Consider the following 23,628-nt stretch of genomic DNA (forward strand, 5'->3'; position numbering starts at 1 on the left):
TAAGAGTTTTATAGTGTCCGGTGTTACATTTAGGTCTTTAATCCATTTTGAGTTTATTTTTGTGTATGGTGTTAGGGACTGTTCTAATTTCATTCTTTTACATGTAGCTGTCCAGTTTTCCTAGCACCACTTATTGAAGAGACTATCTTTTCTCCATTGTATGTTCTTGCCTCCTTTGTCATAGATTAGGTGGCCATAGGTGTGTGGGTTTATCTCTGGGCTTTCTATCCTGTTCCATTGATCTATATTTCTGTTTTTGTGCCAATACCATACTACCTTGATTATTGTAGCTTTGTAGTATAGTCTGAAGTCAGGGAGCCTGATTCTTCCAACTCCATTTTTCTTTCTCAAGATTGCTTTGGCTATTCGAGGTCTTTTGTGTTTCCATACAAATTGTAAAATCTTGTTCTAATTCTGTGAAGAATACCATTAGTAATTTGATAGGGATTGCATTGAATCTGTAGATTGCTTTGGGTAGTATAGTCATTTTCACAATATTGATTCTTCCAATCTAAAAACATGGTATATCTCTCTATCTGTTTATGTCATCTTTGATTTTTTTTCATCAGTGTTTTATAGTTTTCTGAGTACAGGTCTTTTGTCTCCTTAGGTAGGTTTATTCCTGAGTATTTTTTTCTTTTTGTTGTGATGGTAAATGGGATTATTCCCTTAATTTCTCTTTCTGATTATTTGTTGTTAGTGTATAGGAATGCAAGAGATTTCTGTGCATTAATTTTGTGTCCTGCAACTTTACCAGATTCATTGATTAGCTCTAGTAGTTTTCTGGTGGCATCTTTAGGATTTTCTATGTATAGTATCATGACGTCTGCAAACACTGACAGTTTTACTTCTTCTTTTCCAATTTGTATTCCATTTATATATTTTTCTTCTCTGATTGCCATGACTAAGACTTCTAAAACTATGTTGAATAATCGTGGCAAGAGTGGACATCCTTGTCTTGTTCCTGATCTTAGAGAAGTGCTTTCAGCTTTCACCACTGAGAATGATGTTTGCTGTGGATTTGTCATATATGGCCTTTATTATGTTGAGGTAGATTCCCTCTATGCCCATATTCTGGAGAGTTTTTATCATAAATGGGTGTTGACTTTTGTCAAAAGTTTTTTCTGCATCTATTGAGATGATCATACAGTTTTTATTCTTCAATTTGTTAATATTCTTTAATTTGTATCACATTGATTGATCTGCATATATTGAAGAATCCTTGCATCCCTGGAATAAATGCCACTTGACCATGGTGTATGATCCTTTTAATGTGTTGTTGGATTCTGTTTGCTAGTATTTTGTTGAGGATTTTTACATCTATGTTCATCAGTGATATTGGTCTGGATATTGGATTGGATATTTGTAATACCTTTGTCTGGTTTTGGTATCAGCATGATAGTGGCCTCGTAACACAAGTTTGGGAGTATTCCTCCCTCTGCAATTTTTTGGAAGAGTTTGAGAAGGATAAATGTTAGCTCTTCTCTAAATGTTTGATAGAATTTGCCTGTGAAGCCATCTGGTCCTGGACTTTTGTTTGTTGGAATATTTATAATTACAATTTCAAATTCATTACTTGTGATTGGTCTCTTTATATTTTCTAATTCTTCCTGGGTCAGTCTTGGAAAGTTGTACCTTTCCAAGAATTTGTCCATTTCTTCCAGGTTGTCTGTTTTATTGGCATATAGTTGTTTGTAGTAGTCTTTTATGATTCTTTGTATTTCTGCGGTGTCAGCTGTAACTTCTCCTTTTTCATTTCTAATTTTATTGATTTGAGTCCTCTCCCTTTTTTTCTTAATGAGTCTGGCTAAAGGTTATCAATTTTGTTTATCTTCTCAAAGAACCAACTTATAGTTTTATTGATCTTTGCTATTGTTTTCTTCATTTATTTCTGCTCTGATCTTTATGATTCCTTTCCTTCTACTAACTTTGGGGGGGTTTTGTTCTTCTTCTTCTTCTTTCTCTAGTTGCTTTAGGTGTAAGGTTAGATTGTTTATTTGAGATTTTTCTTGTTTCTTGAGGTGCGATTGAATTGCTATAAACTTCCCTCTTAGAGCTGCTTTTGCTATGTCCCATAGGTTTTGGGTTGTTGTGTTTTCATTGCCATTTGTTTCTATGTATTTTTTTATTTCCTCTTTGATTTCTTCAGTGATCTCCTGGTTATTCAGCAATGCACTGTTTAGCCTCCATGTGTTTGTTTTTTATCCTGTAATTGATTTCTAATCTCATAGCTTTGTGTTGGAAAAGATGCTTGATATGACTTCAATTTTCCTAAATTTTCTGAGACTTGATTTATGACCCAAGATGTGACCTATCCTGGAGAATGTTCTGTGTGCACTTGAGAAGAAAGTGTATTCTGCCACTTTTGGGTGGAATGTCCTATAAATATCAATTAAATTTATCTGGTCTATTGTGTCATTTAAAGTTTGTGTTTCGTTATTTATTTTCTGTCTGGATGATCTGTCCACTGGTTTAAGTAGGGTGTTTTAGTCATATCACTCAATCTGAGATTTAGTTTTCTTGTCTCTAAAATTGGAAACCTACCTCATGAAGGATGTTTAAAGGATTAAATATGATTGCATGGTGGCAAAATAGGAAAAGGATCCTGGGAAGAGGGAACAGCATAGAGGAAGTATGGAGTCTTAACACGAGTGCTTAAAGTTTGGGAGACAGTATAGCTGGAGGCAGGGCACATGTGCAGCAGGTATGGGGATAGAAATGGGCTCCTATGGAGACACTTAAAAGGGAGGCCTAATCTCTTTTTGGAAGGTCAAGGAAATGATATCTGAGCTGAGGTCTAAAGCAGAGGGGGAGGATATCTGGTCAATATGGTAGACTGAGCTGAAGTGACAAATATCCCATCCCACTTCAAATATACAGTGATGTAGAAAAAAAATACAACAAGAAGGGTGCGATATGAAGCCAAACTCAAAGCAAGGAAGCCATGGTAGATTAAAGATGGCGACAAATTCTTTACTACTACCCATCTTGTTGAGAGGTGGTGACTATTTACTCTCCCCTTGAGCTGGGTTGCCTTGTTGACTAGCTTGACCAGTAGAAGGTGGCTGAACTAACAGTCTGGGACTTCTGAGGCTAGGTTGTAAGAAGTCTTGTAGCTTTGGCCCAAGACTCTTTGAAGACTCATTCTTGGAGTCCTGAGGCACCATGTAAGAAGCCCAACTATCTTGAGGGAGAGACCATGTGAAGAAGCCCTGAGACTACATGGAAAGTGACAGTTGGATTAAAATTTGAAAATTCATCAATATAATTTACCACATTAACAGAATAAGGGAGGGGGAAAAGCCATGATCATCTAAATAAATGCTGGAAGCATCTAACAAAATGCAAAATCCACCCATGATAAATATTCTCAGCAATGTAGGAATAGAAGAGAACTTCCTAAACCAAATAAAAGGCTTCTACAAAAAAACCTATAGTTAGCATCACAATTAATAGTGAAAGACTGAATGATTTCCCTCTGTGATTAGGAACAAAGCAGGCAATCTGTTCTTATCACTGCAATTCTATATTGTACTAGAAATCCAAACCAGTGTAATAAAGCAAGAAAAAGAAATAAAAGACACACAGATTAGAGATGAAGAAGTAAAACTATCCTTTTTTTCCCCACAGACGACATGACTGTGTATGAGAAAATCCTAAGAATTACACCAAACAGTCACTAGACCTAACAAGTGAGTTTAGCAAGGTCTCAGGATATAAGTTCATCATAATACCAAAAACAATTGAATTTTTATATGTTGGCAACAAATAAACAAGAGATATATCATGTTCACTGATAGGTAGACTTAATATTAAGATAACAATTCTGCCAAAATTGATCTATAAAATTCAACACAATCATAGTGCCAGGATATATTTTTGTATAAATTGAAAAACTGATCCTAAAATTTATATGGAAATACCTTGGACCAGGAATATCCAATACAATTTTGAAAAAGAGTAACAAAGTTGGAGTATAACAAAGTTATACTAAAGTACTTGATTTTGAGACTTATTAAAGCAATGTAATCAAGACCATATGGTGTTGGTAAAAGGACAGATATACAAATCAACAGGACAGAATAGAGAGTCCAGAAATAGACCCACACATATATGGTCATTTGATTTCTGATAAAGGCCATTCAATGGGAGAGGACAGTTTTTTTTTTTAAGTAGTGCTAGAAGAACTGGCTATCCATATAGAACAAAATAAACTTCAACTTTTAACTCACCCAATACACAAAATTCACTCAAAATGGATTATAGATGCAACAGTAAATGATAAATCTATATTTCTAAAACACATAAAGAATATCTTTGCAACTCTGGGTAGATGAAGATTTTTTAGGTGCTCACAAAAGTATAAACCATAAAATAAAACACTGATAAGCTGGATTTCATCAAAACTAAAACCATCTGCTCTTCAAAAGACACCATTAAGAAATTGAAGAGGCAAAGGAGAGAATGGGAGAAAAATTTCAAAGTACATATACATGACAGAGGACTTGTTTGCAGAATAGATGAAGAATGCTTACAACTTAATTAGATGGCAACCCAATAAATAATGGGCACATGACTTGAATAGAGATTTCCTTAAAGAAGATACAAGAATGGCTGATAAGCATATGAAAAGTTGTACAACATCATTAGTCATCAGAGAAATGCAAATTAAAACCACAATGGGATATGAGTACATATCCATTAGGATTGCTAAAATTAAAAAGACTGATACTACCAAGGGTTGGCAAGAATATGGAGCAACTAAGTAACTAGAACTCTCTTACATTGCTGATAGGAATGTAAAGCCAATCACCCTGAAAAGCACTTAGTTGCTTGTAGAGCTAAACATATACCTACCATGTGATCCAACCAGCTCACTACTAGGAATTTACCCAAGAGAAATGGACACGTGTTCCTTCACACAGACTTGTACAAGAATAGTTATAGCAGTGTTATTCACAATAGCCAAAGTCTGGACATACCCCAAAAGCCAATCAACAAAGTGATGGATAAACACACTGTGGTATATGTATATATAATGTACTCCTATTCATTACTAGAAAGGAATGAATTACTGAGATATACAACAATATAAATTAATCTAAAAATTATTATGCTGAGCAAAAGAAGCCATGCATGTTAGAGTACATGCTGTATGATTCTATTTACATGAAACTCTAGAGAAGACACAATTAATCACAGTAAATCTAACCCCTCAGGTCCTAGCTATAGGGCCCTCTCACAATATGGCAGCTGCTGCTTCTTCAAGACCAGCAGGAGAATTGTCACTCCAGGCTGCTCAGAGTCTTACATAACATAATGTAATCACAGGAATGATTCTCCCATCCAATTCACAAGGCTTGGTCACTTTGAAAAGGTGGGGATTATTCAGAGCATGTACACCAAGAAGTGGGAATATGGGGGCTACTGAAGAATTCTGCTTACCACCGTTGGCCTTGTTCTACTGTCCAAAAGTTGAGATTGGATATATTTGCACTGGACTCAATTTCTCTCTATTTCCTGCATATATAATATGAAATGCAAACTTTTGTCTCAACTGAGAGGCGCAAGATGTATCAGATACATGGTTTACCAATGTGGGGAAATGACATATGAGCTTTGCTTGGTCATCATATAATGGGATCAGAAGTTTGAAATTCAACACTTCTCACTCAGTTCTAGTACTGGAGGCCGACTCTGCTCTGGTCTGTAAAATGGTGTTTGATACTGTTTGGAGCATTATAGAGATACTTAATTTTTTACAGTGAAAGATTTACCAAAGTCTGACTGCCAGCACATACATACATATAACAATGCTATCTATTGATTACAGAAACGATAGGCAATCAAAGAGTAAGTTCAACTGGGTCCATAATTCTTTATTTTCTAAAAAAAAAAAAAAATCTGATGTGAATATGATAAAATGTTCCTACTTGTACTTTCTGGGTTTGTGGGTGTTTTTCTTTTTCCATATTTACATAAAGAGTAAGTAAATCACTATGATGTAAATTTGCTGACATATTCTTCTTTGTAAAATATTCAAAATTTTCCTATGACTTCCTTAGGAATAGTAAGCCTTGAGTAGATACTCATGAGAAAACTAAGACACAAGCTCTTGCAGGGCTGTGTTTGTTTGAGAGAGTTCCTGAACCTACTAATTGGTTCCTCAGTGGTATACCATTACTTGGATATCTAGTTCCATCTTAACAGGCTTATCAGATCTTTCTGGGTCAGAGTAACTTCAGTGTTAAGGAAGGCTCTGAGGAAGGCTCTTGTACCTGTAGGGACTCCGATAGGGTAGATTACAATAGGCTTCTGTTAAAAGCCTCTTCCATTTACTGGGTGAAGAAGAGGTTAAGGGGTGGTGCTCATTCCCAGCTATAGAAAGTTGGATCAATTTATGATGTAGTGGCAAAGGATAATTTCTCATGACTCATCATCCTAGTCATTGTCTATCACAAGATTTCCCAAAGTATGTTCTCAAGAGCACAAACTCTGTGGAAAGCCCACAGAAACTGAAACAAAAACAAAAAACCCAAAACTAGAAGCTTCCATGGTCAAATACATTTAGGAAATATTAGATTAAACAAGTATAAACAGCTTTCTTTATCTCATCCAAGAAGGGATACAGTAGGGTTCTTTTCCAAATGTATTTGTGTTTTAGAAATGTATTTGATCACAGTAGTATCTTTTCACTCTTTTGAGAAACATGCTCTAACAAGATTATCTCTGATTTTTAAAATCCTTGAGCAGCCACAAAGCAAGCTGATCTTTCTTAAAAGTCATGCTGATAACTGCAAGCAAGCTCTCCTTACCTACCCATTCACTGGCTCTCAAAGGCTGCTCTGTTATCTCCAATTCCTCACTAGCTGTTTCTGGATGCTAAAACAGAAAAGAAATGCCTCCTATTTCTTTCTTCTCCTCTCTTTCCTCTTAATTCTTCAAAAAATTAGAGACAGATTATATAACCTTGGGCTTCCCCTGAGTATATTGCTGGAAATATTCAAAAGCACTCCTTAGTACCTTGTGAGGTACTTTAAACACTTAAAAATACAAAAGGCAACTCAATAGGACTCCTTTAGGAATCTTTTTGTAAGCTCAAGATGTGAATGATTCCTCAATAGAACAGACTAGAAAGTCCAGAAATAAGCTCCAATACATACAGGAATTTAGTATATGCTAAAGGTGGTATTTAAATCCATGGAGAAGAGATTCTTGAATAAACGGTGTTGAGACAACTCGGTAGAAAGCCAGAAAAAAATAAAGTTGAATCTACAACTCACACCAGACCCAAAATAAATTCCAGATGAATCAGAGTTTTAACATAAAAAATAAAACCGTGAAAAAGACTAAAAAAGAAAAGAAAAAAACATTCCTATGGCCTGAGCTGACATAATACACGCTCAGCACTGTCCTTGTAAGTGACAGCCCACAATGAAATTGAAACTTTGATAGGAAAAGCAGGATCCAGCTCTTCACCTGAGGCTGGGAAATGGTTTGATTAGGCAGAAGAGAAAAAAACTAAAAGATGTTTGTCGACATGACAATGAGAAGCTATTAAGTTAATCATGTAATCAAGTGTGGCATATCTGGGGGACAGTAGGAGCCCTGATGGATATTAAAGGGAGAGATGTTTGGATATATAAGATGGGACCAGACTGTAGAGGATTTTGGATGCCCAGATGAAGAGTTTACCCTTGATTCTCTGGGGGTTCATGAGCTAGGGTGCAGGATTTCTCAGTCTCAGGACTATTGACATTTTTGACCAGATAATTTTTTGTTATAGGTGGCTGGGCCTGTGCATCATAGGATGTTTAGTAGCATCCCTGGCACCTACCTATTAGATACTACTAGCATCTCCCCCTTTTCGAATTGTGACAACCAAAAGTGTCTCCAGATATTGCCAAATGTTTCCTGGGGAACAAAATTACCACTGATTCAGAACGACTGAGTTCCAGAATGACAGAATAATTGATGTTTAAGAAGGACTGTCCAGCTGTGGTTGTAGAATGAACAGGAAATCAAGGACAGGAGCCCAAGAGAATGTATTAGAGGCTAGGTATGGTATATTGTTATAGTAAGGGCCCCCGATAAAGTACATCTCCCTGTATCCATGACCTTGTATAATCCCCTCCCCCATTGACTTAGGGCTTGGCCATGTGACTTGCTTTGATCAATGGAATATCAACAAACACAACACAAGCTGAGGCTAGAAAAACATTTGTGCACTGGGGCTTACGCTCATGAGACACTGCCACCATATGACAAAGCCAGTGCTAGCCTCCTAAAGACATATCCAGCTAAAAGCCAGCACCAAATTCAGACATGAGTTAGACACTTAAGACCATGCAGCCACAATAAAGCTACCATGACTACATGATCCTAGGCAGGCCAGCAGAAAAACCACCTACTGGAGCCCTGCCCAAGTTGATGGCAATGAAATATTGAACAAATAAAATGGTTGATGTTTTAAATCACTAGGTGTTTGTTGTGTTGTTATGTAGTGATAGATAACTGTTACAGTAGGTGTGGAGCAGATTCACATCAGTGGAAATGAGATGTGTACACAAGACATTTGGAATAATCCATGTTTCTTGACGACCCTTCAATGAAGGGGCTTACAGAAAGGACAAAGCAGGTGAAAGAATATAAGAATTTACAATTGAGTGCAAAGGTCAGAGTGAGTTAATGAAGGAAGTTACATGAGCAGTCTTCAAAAAAAGCACTTCTGGGCTTCCCTGGTGGCGCAGTGGTTGAGAGTCCGCCTGCTGATGCAGGGGACACGGGTTCGTGCCCCGGTCCGGGAAGATCCCACATGCCGCGGAGCGGCTGGGCCCGTGAGCCATGGCCGCTGAGCCTGCGCGTCCGGAGCCTGTGCTCCGCAATGGGAGAGGCCACAACAGTGAGAGGCCCGCGTACCGCAAAAAAAAAAACACAAAAAACTAAAAAAGCACTTCTGCCTAAGAAGTTAAAAATATTATTAACTCATCTATTTTGAAAAATACAGCTATTTATTAATTGCTAAAAGAACAATGATAATATTTCAGAGATTCAGTTTAATAAGTAAATTTGTAAAGCTTTAAAGGCATTACCAAGCTAGCCATTTCTTTTTTTTAATAAATTTATTTATTTTATTTATTTATTTTTGGCTGCATTGGGTCTTCGTTGCGGTGCGCAGGCTTTTCATTGTGGTGGCTTCTCTTGTAGCGAAGCACAGGCTCTACGCACGCGGGCTTCAGTAGCTGTGGCTCACAGGCTCTAGAGCGCAGGCTCAGTAGTTGTGGCCCACGGGCTTTGTTGCTCCGTGGCATGTGGGATCTTCCAGGACCAGGGCTTGAACCCGTGTCCCCAGCATTGGCAGGTGGATTCTTAACCACTCTGCCACCAGGTAAGCCCCATTTCTTCTTTATATGGAAAAAATCAACCTTTAGAATAAACAGGAAAGCACATGAACTCAAAAATCGCTAACAATTTACATTGCACTGATAATAAAGTTCATTTCAATGTATTAGCTATCTATTTGTATAGTACTGTATTCACTTAGCGATTAGATTGTTAAGTCCAGGGCTTCTAATGGAATGCCTCTCATAATTTACCAGTTAAATTTACAGATTGTAATTATCAGTGGTATTTACAGCTTGACAGATGCTGTGCGTGTTGACTTTATTTATTGTACTACACAAGAAGAAACAGTTCCTCAGATGTTTAGCACTTAGCTTTCTGTTTAAGAACACAAGCTTGAGGAACTGTGTCAGTCAAATCCTCTTTTTATTATATCGAAAACAAAATAGTAAGCAATAAAGAGAATCCAGAATGAGAATAAGTGAAATAGAGTCATAACTAAAAGAAATGGAAATAAATAAAAGAAAATCTAAAAAGTGGCGGAAATTGACGTGAATAAAGTAAAAATAACCCAAATGCACTTTCACAGGCTATGAGAATCACCAAAGGGAACATATACATAAATCATGACAGAGTGAGGGTCTCTTGGAAATAAGACAAGATTTTTTAAGAGGATAAAAATGGATGAATTTTAAAGATCTTATACCCATGAAGCAGCCAATATTAAAGAAACAATAGCATTGTTGAAATAAATGTTTAAGATCAAAGGGTAACATACATCTGCATAATTTCCGTAAGATTGGTTGAAAGGAAAAAAAAAGCTACCTCAGTCCTTGTTTAAATATTGCTGCCTGCCGAGGATTTTGGTTATTAATTTTCTCTCAGGTTGAGGAGACAAGGACTGAGAAAAATTATTTGGATTTGAGCGTCTGGAAGATCTATGTGATTCCTACTGTGCATTAACTAGTTGGACCTTAACGTTGGAGGGACATGCATTAAAGAAAGCCAGTAAAATCAGAGAATGGGGTCTTCTGGTAAATCTCATACTTTGGTTTGTAAGAAAACTTGTATACACGGAAGTTTACCAATTTTCCGGAATCAGAAAATAATAAAATACACATAACGTTAACCAATTTGGAATCCTACCCCTACCTTCCTTTCCCCTCTCTATCCAGTGAGTTAGCTTCTCATACCAGCTCTCGATTTACCCGAGCAAACACTGTTTATACCGAAGGCCCTGGCAACGCTTCTGCCTCACCCCCAGTTCCGGCCGGGCTCCCCAGCTCCAGGAGCCCCAAACACAGGTTCCAGAGGCCAGCACGGAAAGCACAGCCGGACTCTCGAAGGCGTGGGAACCGGAGCGGGGCGCTCCTCCTCCCAGGTGGGGCGGAGCCGGGCCTCGCTGGGCAAGTGCGTGAGGCCGCGCCGGGCGCTCAGTCGCGGCGGGCGTTGGTGCGCGGGGCTAGGGGCGCGCTCGCACCGCTCTGAGGCTGAGCCCGGCCAGGGTCCGCGCGCGGAGCCACGTCGGAGCGCGCCGTCCCGACCCACCCAGGCGCTTTGCCCCGCTCCGACGTTCTCGCCAGTGGCCTAACCTGCTTGACTCGCCGCAACTCCCGGCGGCAGCAGGTGGCCTCGGACTCGCCGCCGTCACCGCTGCCCGAGCGGGCCGCGCGGCCCGGAGCCCTCTCGGTCGCCCCCGACAGGCGGGATGGAGCCGGACGGGGACCTGGAGGAGCTGGCCCGGCTGCGCTCCGTCTTCGCCGCCTGCGACGCGAACCGCTCGGGGCGCCTGGAGCGCGAGGAGTTCAGCGCGCTGTGCGCGGAGCTGCGCGTGCGGCCGGCCGACGCCGAGGCCGTGTTCCAGCGGCTTGACGCCGACCGCGACGGCTCCATCACCTTCCAGGAGTTCGCGCGCGGCTTCCGCGGGGCCCACCGCGGGAGACGGCGCTGGGGCCGGGGGCCGCGGGAGCCCGCGTTCACTGCGGCCCTGGTGGGGTCCGACCCCGGGGACAGCCAGGAGGACGAGGGCGACGAGGACGCGGCGGCGGCACTGGCCGCCCACTGGGACTCGGCGAGCCCGGGCCAGGCTTGGCAGGACTTCCAGGCGCGACTCGGGGACGAGGTCAAGTTCATCCCCAGGTGCGTGTGTGGTTTGCAGAGCGGAAGGTGGTGGTGGTGTTTCTGTCCTCCCTGGGACGCTGCCATCTCTCCCTCTTACACTCGGAGTGTGCAGACCCAGTGGACCCTTTCTCTCTCTCTCTCTCTGTCTCTCTCTCTGTCTCTCTGTCTCTGTGTCTCTGTCTCTGTGTCTCTCCCTCTCTCTCTGTGTCTCTCCCTCTCTGTCTCTCCCTCTCTCTCTCTCTGTCTCTCCCTCTCCCTGTGTCTCTGTGTCTCTGTCTCTTTGTCTCTGTCTCTGTCTCTCTCTCTCTATCGCTTTCCTCCTTTCACTTCCAAGACGGGATCCCCTAGAGTTAAGGAAAAGGAATGCGTTCGGAGTCATAGTTCGGGGAGAAAGTTTCACCTGCTCATTTCTCAGTTTCACAAGCCGGAGTGAAATCCACAGCGTCCGGAGATTCTTCCGGGACGCTGGTTTAGGAGCGTTCCCCGAACCTCAGAGACTTGACTACCTCACCTCCTACTCCTGGCCTCCAGGCTGCACCCGGAGCAGCAGCGCTCGGTGACCCGGTCTGCTAGCCAATTTGCCATTCTCTATGGTGGTTTTTGTGTTTGTTGTTTTCCTGCTACTACGTAGAAAACGACATTGTTGCGCATTTATATTGCTGCAGGTTCAGGGCATGGTGGGAAAGATATTCAGGTTTTATTGAGATTAATTTGCATCTGTCTCTGCCTAGAGTCATGGTATGTCTTGAGCTATTTTCACTTCTTCCTCAGGCACTACAAACATCTTAATACTATAAAATGTTTTTCTGCTCTCTGGATTTTCATTGAAATTTTATGCATCTCTGGTTGTCATTATTAGGAAGATCTGAACATTTTGCTTGGCAGTTCACATATCTGAGACATAAGACTCAGAAAAGGAAATAGCCCTGGAAGGCAGCAGTGGCCTGGCTCACCCATTCACCGCTTAGACCTGCAGGGCTGGGAGTCCTCACTTCTTCCTCCGCCCAGCTTCTCCCTCCTGTTTGGAAAGTTCAGGAATACTGGGCATGGAAGTTTACTCACTGCAGTATAAGAGAGATTGTGTAGAGAAAGTGGGCTTGATACCCATCTTTTCTGTTACTTACAAATGAGTGAAAATGCAGTGTCTCCACCAGGGAAGTAGAAAAATTTAAACTTCGCTATAAACCATATACTTTGAATCATCTTTCATCTGTAACTTGGTTTGGGTCCAGCTAGTTTAAAAAGGTAACAATATTAAGAATAAGAGTCAGACCACACCGTATTTTACACACACACACACACACACACACACACACACACACTGAACTACTTTTCAGAGTTGCTAAGTCTCAGCAGCCAATATTTGACACTTAACCTTTAAATGATGAAAATGACCTTCTTAGGATCAGCATACAACCAGGTCTTAATATTATTGGTGACATCATTATTATCACGATGCCTTTCCGACTCTTGAGATGTTATTAAATGTAATGGCACCAGCGTCACCTGGTAGACTTGTGTCCTAAGTCCCTGCGAGATTAACAAGGACAATATTTGCCTTCCTGTACTCGTTCAAGTGGAAAAGAACTAAACTGAATTGCTTCACCTGATTGTTACTATGGCAGCCGTTAGCTGTTTTGGTAAATTGGGTTGCTTCTATTCTACTTCCTCATACAGCTGTTCATCTTCCCTTCCTCCCATTCAGATGTGATAAAAATCTTTCCTTATTGACAATGTCATTGCCATTATTTCAGCCAAATTAATTCTGCAAACATTGTTGAGTGCCTGTTTTGTGCCACTGTCTTAGGTACCTTCCTAAGTACTTGGAGACAAAGAGAAGGAGGAGATGTGGTTCATGCCCTCAGGAAGTTCATAGTGTGGATGAAATACTTCTCAAAAATTTCCTCAGAGAACATGTAAAGGCAGGAGGGTTATTTGTAGAGTTATCTGCGTGTATTGTGGACATAACCCAGTAAACTGCCTGCAAGCAGGAACTTTCTTTGAATTCTTGAGGTTTTACCTTAAAAAAAAGAAGTCACGTTCACTTTATAATATACTGGGGCTTGGTTTACCGTAAAATATTATATATTCTTCCAGGGGGAAAATTGTCTCTCTGGGAAACTGTGCCATTTCATCTGGTGCCTTAGTTTCCCACCTGGCACTCCATCTTCCCCCAGGTGGCACCCTGTCCCACGCCTATCCTAGGGGGGTATTTGTGTACAGTTTAAGCAGAACAGATATCAGATATAGGAATGTTTGGTTCCTGCAAAGGCAAACTGTGGTAGTGATTTCCATTTCAAAGATCATTCAAACTCTTAGATCAAAATATTAAACAAATTTGGGTTAAAGTCCTCAGTCATCGATAATTGTAATATTAGAGAGAAAATAATATTGCACTGCGAAAGAATAAAAATGCTCTCTGGGTGGTGTGTTAAATTCTCAAGTTGGTCTTCTCTTAGAAACTGAGGGACTCCTTTCCTTAAAGGTTGGGGAGGGGAGTGTCCCGCCAGGTGTCACTGTTAACCTGAGCTGGGCAGGTGTAAATGGTCCAGAGGGTCAGGATGGGCCGTTACCACTAGTTCCAGTAAGCTGGAACTAGGTCAGCCAGCAGGTGAAACCAGAATGGCCAAGGCAATGTAGTTACTTAAGAGAATTCCAGAAGGAGGATTGTATCAGGCCAAGAAAAATCCATGAAGTGGGAAGAGAATGTCTGGGGAGAAACAGAGAGCAGAGTTGTAATTACCTAGTGAAGCCAGTTTCTGGTGTCAGGGGCATTATCTTGGTGAAAGGGAAGTTTGTATCCAGTAGGTACTCAATAAATGTACTCAATAAATATTTGCTGAATGTTCTTTGATTCCCTGCTTCATATACTGAGAATGCAGTTAGTTCATGCTGCATGCATTCTCTTCATTTCTTTTGTTGGTTCCCTCCCTATATTTTCACATTCTGGTGAGAGCTGGTATCTTCCGAGATTGGCAAGGAGAGAAGGATATAGGGCGTGTGTGTCTGTGTGTGTGTGTGTGTGTGCGTTGAGCATTCGACTGCGGCGGGGTCATGACAGGAATTCACCTCTCTCCTCTCGTCAGAGCCGAAGCTTTTCAGAGTGTTCTCAATTCCATTTGTAGCGATTTGAGTGTCATTTGTGGACTGATTCACTTTAACTTAGAACCCCACGTTCTCACAAACAGAAATGCGAGGGTCCAGCTGGCACCAGAACCACAATGGACTTGTGAATGGGCACCAGTTTTGCCACAATAGCCAGATTAGACCCAGGGTGGGTGGGGGCCTCTGGTGTAACAGGGGTTAGCGTGATTGGTGACGTGCCAGACAGGGCTGGGGCAGGACTTGTTCAGGCACCAAAATCAGACCTGTGTGGTCAAGCTGTTTCACATGATTTGTGCCCTTTCTACACACACAACGCTGAAGAAGAGTCTTCTGTTGAATAACTTAGAAACAAGAAATTTAATTGAGAAGAACCAAAACTACCCACGTGTGAACTGTTATGTGGATTGTCAAAAAGGTTTACTTCGGCACGTCCACATAACTATGAAGATGATGTCTAAAATGGAGAGGAAAAGCAACAGGTGACACCAATCCCGCTTAACTAGGACGTTTTAGAAAACACGAAGCTACAAGTAGGCAGAGGCATAGCTTCATGGTCAGGGACTCCTTTACATTTCCCTCTCTTGGGGTCCACTTTAGGGCTTTTGCCTCTGATCGTCTTCTTTTGTAATAGTGCAGTTGCTTCAAAAGCCCACTTCCCCTTAATGGTGTGGTGCTTGGCAGGATGGGAAAGGGAGAGGAGAGATGGACGCAAAGGGAGAGGTAAACACAGAGAGGGCTGGAGACACAGGGTGAGAGGAGGCAGAAGACAAGCAGACAGAGAGACACTGATTGATTAGATAGTGCCTCACTTGTCCCTCTCTTCCCACTCAGTGAGGGTATGGCCTTGAGACAGCTTGGGATGCGAGAGTTAAATCAGCTCTTCTCTGTTTGATCTCAGCTCTTGAGTATCTTCCACATGTGAGCATCTGGGTGCTTTGGACTGTGTTTTTTTTGTTTTGTTTTGTTTTTGCGGTACACGTGCCTCTCACTGTTGTGGCCTCTCCCGTTGCGGAGCACAGGCTCCGGACGCGCAGGCTCAGCGGCCATGGCTCACAGGCCCAGCCGCTCCGCGGCATGTGGGATCTTCCCGGACCGGGGCACGAACCCGTGTCCCCTCCATCAGCAGGCGGACTCTCAACCACTGCGCCACCAGGGAAACCCCTGGACTGTGTTTTTAATGTTTGAAGAAAGTATAGTTTTTTCACCCATATTGCCAGTAATATCTGCTACTCATCCAAGGAGATAGAGATTGGTTCCAGCCTTGAGGCACCATAGTGGGTTGGACTTCAGTCCTGGAAGAGCTTCAAAGATGTTTTTGACTGTGTGTGATGCTTACCTTTGGCACTGGCTTTGAGGCCTATCAGTGTGCTAGCCACAAGCTTTCCAGAGATTTCCTGCTGTTTCTGCATTCAGAACTGGGGATATATATATATATGTATGTGTGTGTGTGTATATATATATATATGTGTATATATATATATGTATATCTTTATATGTCTCTATCTCTATATATAGATTATATATATCTTTATTTTCTGTTTCTGGTCTGTTGCTGTTTGGTTTTCCTCTTCAGTATATCCTCTATCACAATTATGTGTCATTACGCTACTGCTGAGTGGGAGAAACCTGTCCATTTAAAGCACAGCTCTTCCTTGAACCATCCAAACCTTGCTCCTGGGCCTAGCGGGAGTCTCTGTATGGCTTATTTTTTATGAACTCTGCTTGCTTGTGGTGGCCCCTTCTGGTTCTGATATTTGAATTTCATCTCGAGGTAGTAATTTCTTTTTGGCCTCCTGGCCCCAGAAAGGTATTCTGGGCTCCCATCCTTAGAGGACTGCCAGTGTTGGCCATACAGACAGCGGCCTGCTCTGACCCTCAGATCTCACTGATTGTTCAGAGCTCTGCTGGCAGGTTTTGGTGAGAGATTGTTTACTCAGCCCTTATGGTATGGGTAAAAAGAAAAAGGCTTAAGATGGGGTGTCATTGGAAGACGACCCTCCAAGGACCACAGACTCTTCTCTAGCTTGTCTTTTAGCCTGAAGTTTTCATTTACTTCTCTCCGGAATCACTGTTCAAATACACGGTCACTTTGAGCTTGTAAAACCTGTTTCTTGATTTCTTCCCAGGTTACATGATTTTATTTCATTTGTAAAATGGAAGTAGCTGAATCGGGCTGATCGGCCTTGAATGGAGGCTTAGAGGCTGATGGCGGAGAAGAGAGCCTTTGATGATGGGGGAGGTTAGGATGCTGAGGTGATTCAAATGTCTGCTTTTTTCTCCTAAGAGGATATACAGTATACTTTCTTGCTTCATGTGTAGCTTGTGAAAGCTTAGTTGCACCTGACTGCAGTATATCGTTGGAGGGAAGAAATGGGAAGAGAGTATTTACCGTGGGTATTTGGGCTGCTCCTATCTGACTCTGTTAGTCTCATATCACGTTGTAAAATGGAAAGTAAACACTGTTTCCCAGAGGAAAGCTGTAATGATGGAATGACACGTATGATTTCTTTGATACTAATTCCTCAAAAAAACAGTTTCACTGCTTCAACTGGTAAATATTTGGGGTCTTTCAAATTATAATTGCCTTTGTCAGAGTAATTATAAAAAGAGAAAAGTGAATTTTAGCCCTTAAGGCCTTATGTATATGTCTTATAAAAACAAGACATATAGATGCAGTAGCTCAGACGTGTTTCTTTCATTCTTTCTCTAATTCCCTCAGTATTCATGTGCCTGCCAGTGTCCCAGGCACTAGAGAGACTCCTTCGTAGACCTGACCTTCAAGGAGCTCATTGTCTCTCGTTTTTAAATACCTAGGAGTTTCTGACATCTGAAGGACCTGAGATGCAGTATAATAAATGCAGAAAAATACCTCAGGGCACATCTCCAGACTATGGACATTTCATGTCAAGAGTGTTTCTCAAATTGGGGGCCCTTTGGGTCTTTATGTGTATGCTTGGCAATCTTAGAAGACTAAACATTTATGTTTTCATTTTATGTTATCATTATATGATAATATAAAACAAATTAATTTGAGCACATTTGGAATCACCTGGATGACTCTTACATGACAGATTTGGCTACACTGTTTCAAAACCTGCCTCTGTGTTTAAGATTGTATGACATCTGTTCCTTGTCATGCATGGGCTGATGAGGAAGGCACAACAGTGGACTTGGTGCAAGTGATGTGTCCACGTAAATTGAAAGTGACCAACAACACAGAGTGTTGAGTTGTCTGTGTCCTCAACGGAAAAGTGATCAGGGAGTGGGGTTTTGATCCTGTAAGTGTGGCTGGAAAGCGCAGCACACAAGCTGCCAGGACCATACTGACATAGGCTGTGGGGGTGTAGTTTCAGTAGAAGTGCATCCCTTGTCAGTTTAAATGAATGTTGCTAATTCTCATTCCACTGATTTTGCAAATGCGTGTTGGTCACATAAATGTTTGGGAGCTATAAGTATAAGGAGTTTATATCTGGTTTATGTTTGTTTATAGTTAAGTGACGTAATATAAACAATATTTACATCAACTCTGGAATCCATAGGAGATATTTTCTTTAATAAGGTCTACATGTTTATCAAGTGTGAGAAATACTGTTCTAAAAGGACTTGAAATCCTCAAGAACTGTATAAGATTGAAAACATTAGTTTCTCTATTTTTCATTGCTTATCGATCTCATCCGTCATTTAAATTGAGGGCATAATATTGTGGAAGAAGTTCATCTTAAATTGTTCCCAGTCTTAAGGATCATTTTTGTTATTTGCCCACAGAGGAAACTCTTCTTGCCTTTTCCCAATGTCATTCATTCACTCCTTCATTTAAAAAACTTTCTTTTAATGCATGTGTGCCTGGAACTGCACCAGGAATGGGGTGCTTTAAAATGATATCCAGTCAAAACTCAAAAGTTTCTTAGACGGTTTCTCTCTCTCCAAAGGGGATGGCATCAGTGAGCGTAATGAACGGGAAGAATCACAAGGTGGGTGGTCTGGGTCCAGCTCTCACTGGGGGTCAGAAATCAAGCAGACCAAATTGACAGATGAATGGATAAAGAAGATGTGGCACATATATACAGTGGAATATTACTCAGCCATAAAAAGAAATGAAATTGAGTTATTTGTAGTGAGGTGGATGGACCTAGAGTCTATCATACAGAGTGAAGTAAATCAGAAAGAAAAATACCGTATGCTAACACGGTATATATATGGAATCTAAAAAAGAAAAAAATGGTTCTGATGAACCTAGGCGCAGGACAGGAATAAAGATGCAGACATAGGGAATGGACTTAAGGACACGGGGGTGGGAAGGGTAAGCTGGGACAAAGTGAGAGAGTGGCATTGACATATATACACTACCAAATGTAAAACAGATAGCTAGTAGGAAGCAGCTGCATAGCACAGGGAGATCAGCTTGGTGCTTTGTGACCACCTAGAGGGGTGAGATAGGGAGGATGGGAGGGAGACACAAGAGGAAGGGGATATGGGGATATAAGTATACGTATAGCTGATTCACTTTGTTATACAGCAGAAACTAACACAACAATGTAAAGCAATTATACTCCAATAAAAATGTTAAAAAAATAATAAGGCATTAATTTTTTAAAAAAAAAGAAAGAATAATCAAGTGGACAAACTAAATTCAGGGCGTTTCTTCCTCTCTTCAGTAGAGCAGTTATCTCCATTTATCTTGTGTGGTGGTGTCACAGTTCCAGCAAGAGAGACTCTAGGCCCTGTCAAATTATCTCCACGTTCCCTCCTCTTACCACCCCGTGGGCTGTGACTGATGTAATGGAGGGGGGCTCACAGACTCTGAAGCCTCCGGGGCCAGGCAGGTAACATAGACCTGGTGGAGTGGAGCTGGGGCCCAGTAGCAGCCTCTGCTTCATATGCTGGGGGGACGGACAGATGCTGCCATGCAGGACATCGGCCCAGTTTTGCCAGCAACGCCAACTTATAAAGGATGGTGAAAAATCCAGATTTTAAGTAGGAATCTCCAGTTTTGCATATTCCATGAAGGACAAAGCACAGAGGCGGGAAAGATACTTTTTCCAATTTGCAACCCCTGTTTCCTACCTGAGAATGTGCCCTAGTAAATTCAAGTGTCAGGCGTGATCTTGCTTTGAAGGTTCGTGTTGATGTGAACATGTGGTTCCATGGTACCCTAACTTAGTATTTTAATCATGCTACTTCTTCCCCTTCCAAGTTTGTGGGATAGTATTTTGACCCAAAGATAGTCTGTCTGTACTCTCTTTTTTGCTCTTGGGTGTTCTTGTAGTTTCCTGAGTTACCTTGTTCAGGCTTAACAGATGTTGCTGTACAGTATTTTCTGCCTCCAGATTTGCTGCCCTGATGGTGTGTCCTTGGAGGAGGAGGGCTGAGCTCTGAAAGCATTGAGATGTCCAGAACACCTTTTACCCTGATGTCTTTCTTTCTCTTCATTTGAAGCTGAAAGTATTTGTCACTGTTTTAAGATATGTTTAAAAAAAAAAAAAAGGAATGAAATAAAAATAAGGGAATTTAGTGATGAGAGGTTATATTTTCTGGTACCACAGTGGTATTTCCTTTCATTATTGGAATATTTTGTCCTTCAGTCAAAAAAAATTTTATGGGGATGAAAAGATGCTCATCACTAATCATCAGAGAAATGCAGATCAAAACCATAATGGAATATTGCCTCATACCTGTTAGGATGGCTGTTATCAAAAACACAGAAAGTAACAATTGCTAGTTAGAATGTGGAGAAATCGGGACCCTTGTACATTGTTGGTGGGAATGTAAATTGGTGCAGCCACTATGGAAAACGGTATGGAGGCTCCTCAAAAAATTAAAAATAGAACTACCATAGATCCAGCAATCCCACTTCTGCATGTGTATCCAAAAAAATGAAATCAGGATCTAGAAGAGATATCTGCACTCCTGTGATCATTGCAGCACTAGTCACAATAGCCAAGAGGTGGAAACAGCTCAAGTGTCCATTGATAGATGAATGAATAAAGAAAATGTGGTATATACATACAATGGAATATTACTGAACTATACAAAAAGAAGGAACTTCTGTAGTATGTGACAACACAGATGGACCTGAGGACATTAGTCACAGAAGGACAAATAATGTATAATTCCACTTATATGAGGTATCTAAAGTAGTCAACTCTTAGAAAGTTGAATGGTGGTTGCCAGGGGCTCAGGGATTGGGAAATGAAGAGTTGCAGTTCAGTGGATTATAGAGCTTCAGTCGTTCAACATGAAAAAGCTCTAGAGATCTGCACAATAAGGTGCATGTAGACAACAATACCGTACACTTAAGAGTTTGTTAAGAATAGAGATTTCATGTTATATGCTTCTTAACCACAAGAAAAGCAAACATATGGAATACAAATTTCTTTTTTACAGAGATAAGAAATTGGGATAGCTACAAAAGCTCTGTGTCTCATATCTTTTTGGATCAGTCCCAAATACAGGCTCCGTCAAGGTTTGCCCTTTAAATATACTCACACCTGTCGTTTTCAGGTGACCAAGCAGAAACACTCAAAATAATGACACATTCTGAGAGCTCCCTCCCACCACACACACTGAGGGCAACCGCCCTCTACAATTTCAGTTTTTGGGGGGCATTTTATGGGCATGTTCAGCCATGATACCCCCTCGCGATCATTACAATTATGGAGCATGCTCCAAGTGACCATTTTGTTATAATGGTATCTCTGACCTACAGTGGTTTTTTTTTAATGTCTGGATAGAAAACAAACAAGTGGGGCTTCTCTGGTGGTGCAGTAGTTGAGAGTCCGCCTGCCAATGCAGGGGACACGAGTTTGTGCCCCAGTCCAGGAGGATCCCACATGCCACGGAGCGGCTAGGCCTGTGAGCCATGGCCGCTGAGCCTGTGCGTCCGGAGCCTGTGCTCCGCAACGGGAAAGGCCGCAACAGTGAGAGGCCTGCGTACCACAAAAAAAAAAGAAAACAAACAAGTGCAGATGAGTTATTCATTCTGAAATCTGGGTGCAGCGGTGGAAGTTTCACCTGCTGTGAGCCTCTTGTGGCTGCCTGGTCCAGAGGTGGAGGGGCGGTGGGAGGTTGAGGCAGCCGGCGCTGGCTTGTTGCCCATCTCCTTAGGCATGGGGGTTGCACAGTGCATCCCCTGGTGTGACCCACTCACCTCGTAATTCTTGCTCCTGTTTAACAGTTACAGTCTGCTCTGGCTGAGGTGGACAAATTCCTGAGGAGTCAACCAACATTTGCTTAGAAAATCCATGTTTTAGGACGTTCCTATGTCATGTTTTCTAATGGACATGCCATAAACTAGTGCTCGTGTTTGTGATGCAAATATGTTTTCTTTTCCTCCTTGGGGATCTGTTGGCATAGCATGTACTTCAGTCTGGCGGAGATGGTTAGCCTGGGGATGTCAGTGAATGAATTACAGTGCATGCATTTCTACTCTAACACAGCACATGTATTCCAGACAAACCTAATGTTCTGCAAACACACAAAGGACATATAGAAAAAAAAAGTAGGGATGGGGCTGATCTCTCCATATCTGTATAGCTTTGCAACCAGCATACTCAGAAAACCAGTAACAATCTGAATATTAGCACAATAAAAAAGTCACATTAGATGCTTAATAGAAACATACGACAGTCCAGGGTACCAGTACAGAAAAACTGTAAATGTTTTAATGCAAGTATAGGATTTTGCACTTTGTTTTTTAAGGTGAAGGTAACTCGGTGGATGGAGGTACCTGGGTTGTGGCTGCTGGGTTACAGGAGCAAGGACAGAATGCACAAAGACAACGCATGTGTACCATCTGTGCTGGGAGGAAGCCCCCAGGGAATGGGCATTGTGTCCAGACTGAGTTCACCTGCAGCCGGCTGCCTTCGGCTGTGGTAATGGGCTTGCACTTGGTGACTGTTACTTGGGCGCAGAGCATCGACATGCTGGGAAATGCAACTTCCACTTCTGCGTCATTCAGCTATTGACCTAAGGGATGAGCTAATTGATGCTGTAGGAACATGCACTGTGTCTGAGCAGTCCTAGTCTTGAGTGAAAATGCATGGGAGGCTAAAGCAAGGCACAAAGCCAGAAATGAGGGTTAGATTGATTCTGTGTGTACAGGTCCGGAGGTTTTATATTGGTCAAAAAGGGACAGTGCATTGCCTCTCTCCATCCTAATGAACCCTGGTGAGAATTATAATGTTATGTTGTAGGTGAGCATTTGGGCCATTAAAAAGTGACCTATTCTGTTGAATAATATTTTAAATTAAAGTTCTTATTTAGCAACTGAATAAGAATTCAGTTCTTACTGAATTCAATTTATTCAACCAAGTAAGCTGAATAACCTCATTCATCTGTTTTAAGCAGTGCTAGCATATATTCATGGTGAAGCTGGTACATTTGTTTATGCGATTAACCCCAGGAAAAGTACAGTGATATAAGCCACTGAGTTAGTTAGAGAAATAGAGCCGATAAGATGTGAGCGTGTGTGTGAGCGTGTGTGTGTGTGTGTGTGTGTGTGTGTGTGTGTAGATGAGGGGGCGTGGATTTATTTTAAGGAATAGGCTCACACGATTGTGGAGGCTGGCAAGTCTGTAATCTGCAGGGTGGGCCAGCAGGCCGGAGACCCAGGGAAATGCTGATATAGCAGTTTGAGCCCCAAGGCAGTGGGCTGGTAGAATTCCCTCTTCCTTAGGGGTGCTCAGTCTTCATTTAAAGGTCTTCAGCTCACTGGATGAGGCCTGCCCACGTTCTGGAGGGTAATCTGCTTTACTCCAAATCTAACTGATTGAAATGTTAATCTCATGTACAAAAGACCTTCACAGCAACGTCCAGACATGTATGACCAAATATTGGAGCACTGCAGCCTAGCCAAGCTGACACATGCCATTAACCATCGCAGCTACTAAAAAAAGTTTTCCAGATACTCTGTTTTTGAGATTCCCTATGCTATGCGAATTGGTTCCGGTGAGATCAGAGAGCATTTTTTTATTGCTTCCAGCTTATAAAATATGCACCAGAAATTTTTCAAATATTTATTTGAATCTGGAAAAATCCCTATACATATATTATATTCCCCTT

At 41.6% G+C, this 23,628-nt stretch overlaps 1 protein-coding gene across 2 annotated transcripts in view; it reads left to right on the forward strand.

The window, feature by feature from the left end:
- Window positions 1-10,108: 10,108 nt before the first annotated feature.
- Window positions 10,109-23,628, forward strand: part of RASEF (RAS and EF-hand domain containing) — a 69,587-nt gene continuing 56,067 nt past the window's right edge. Inside the window, exon 1 of one of the 2 annotated variants that reach the window (XM_027089007.1) lies at window positions 10,109-11,481. In XM_027089007.1, the coding sequence (XP_026944808.1) occupies window positions 11,051-11,481 (431 nt within the window). In that variant the 5' untranslated portion in view covers window positions 10,109-11,050. The remainder of the gene's footprint in view (window positions 11,482-23,628) is intronic. The other variant, XM_027089008.1, reaches the window with a different exon arrangement.

This window comes from Aethalodelphis obliquidens, unplaced genomic scaffold (assembly GCF_003676395.1).
Source record: "Aethalodelphis obliquidens isolate GAN/ISIS:26980383/991018 unplaced genomic scaffold, ASM367639v1 scaffold64, whole genome shotgun sequence".
NCBI classification, from domain to species: Eukaryota; Metazoa; Chordata; class Mammalia; order Artiodactyla; family Delphinidae; genus Aethalodelphis; species Aethalodelphis obliquidens.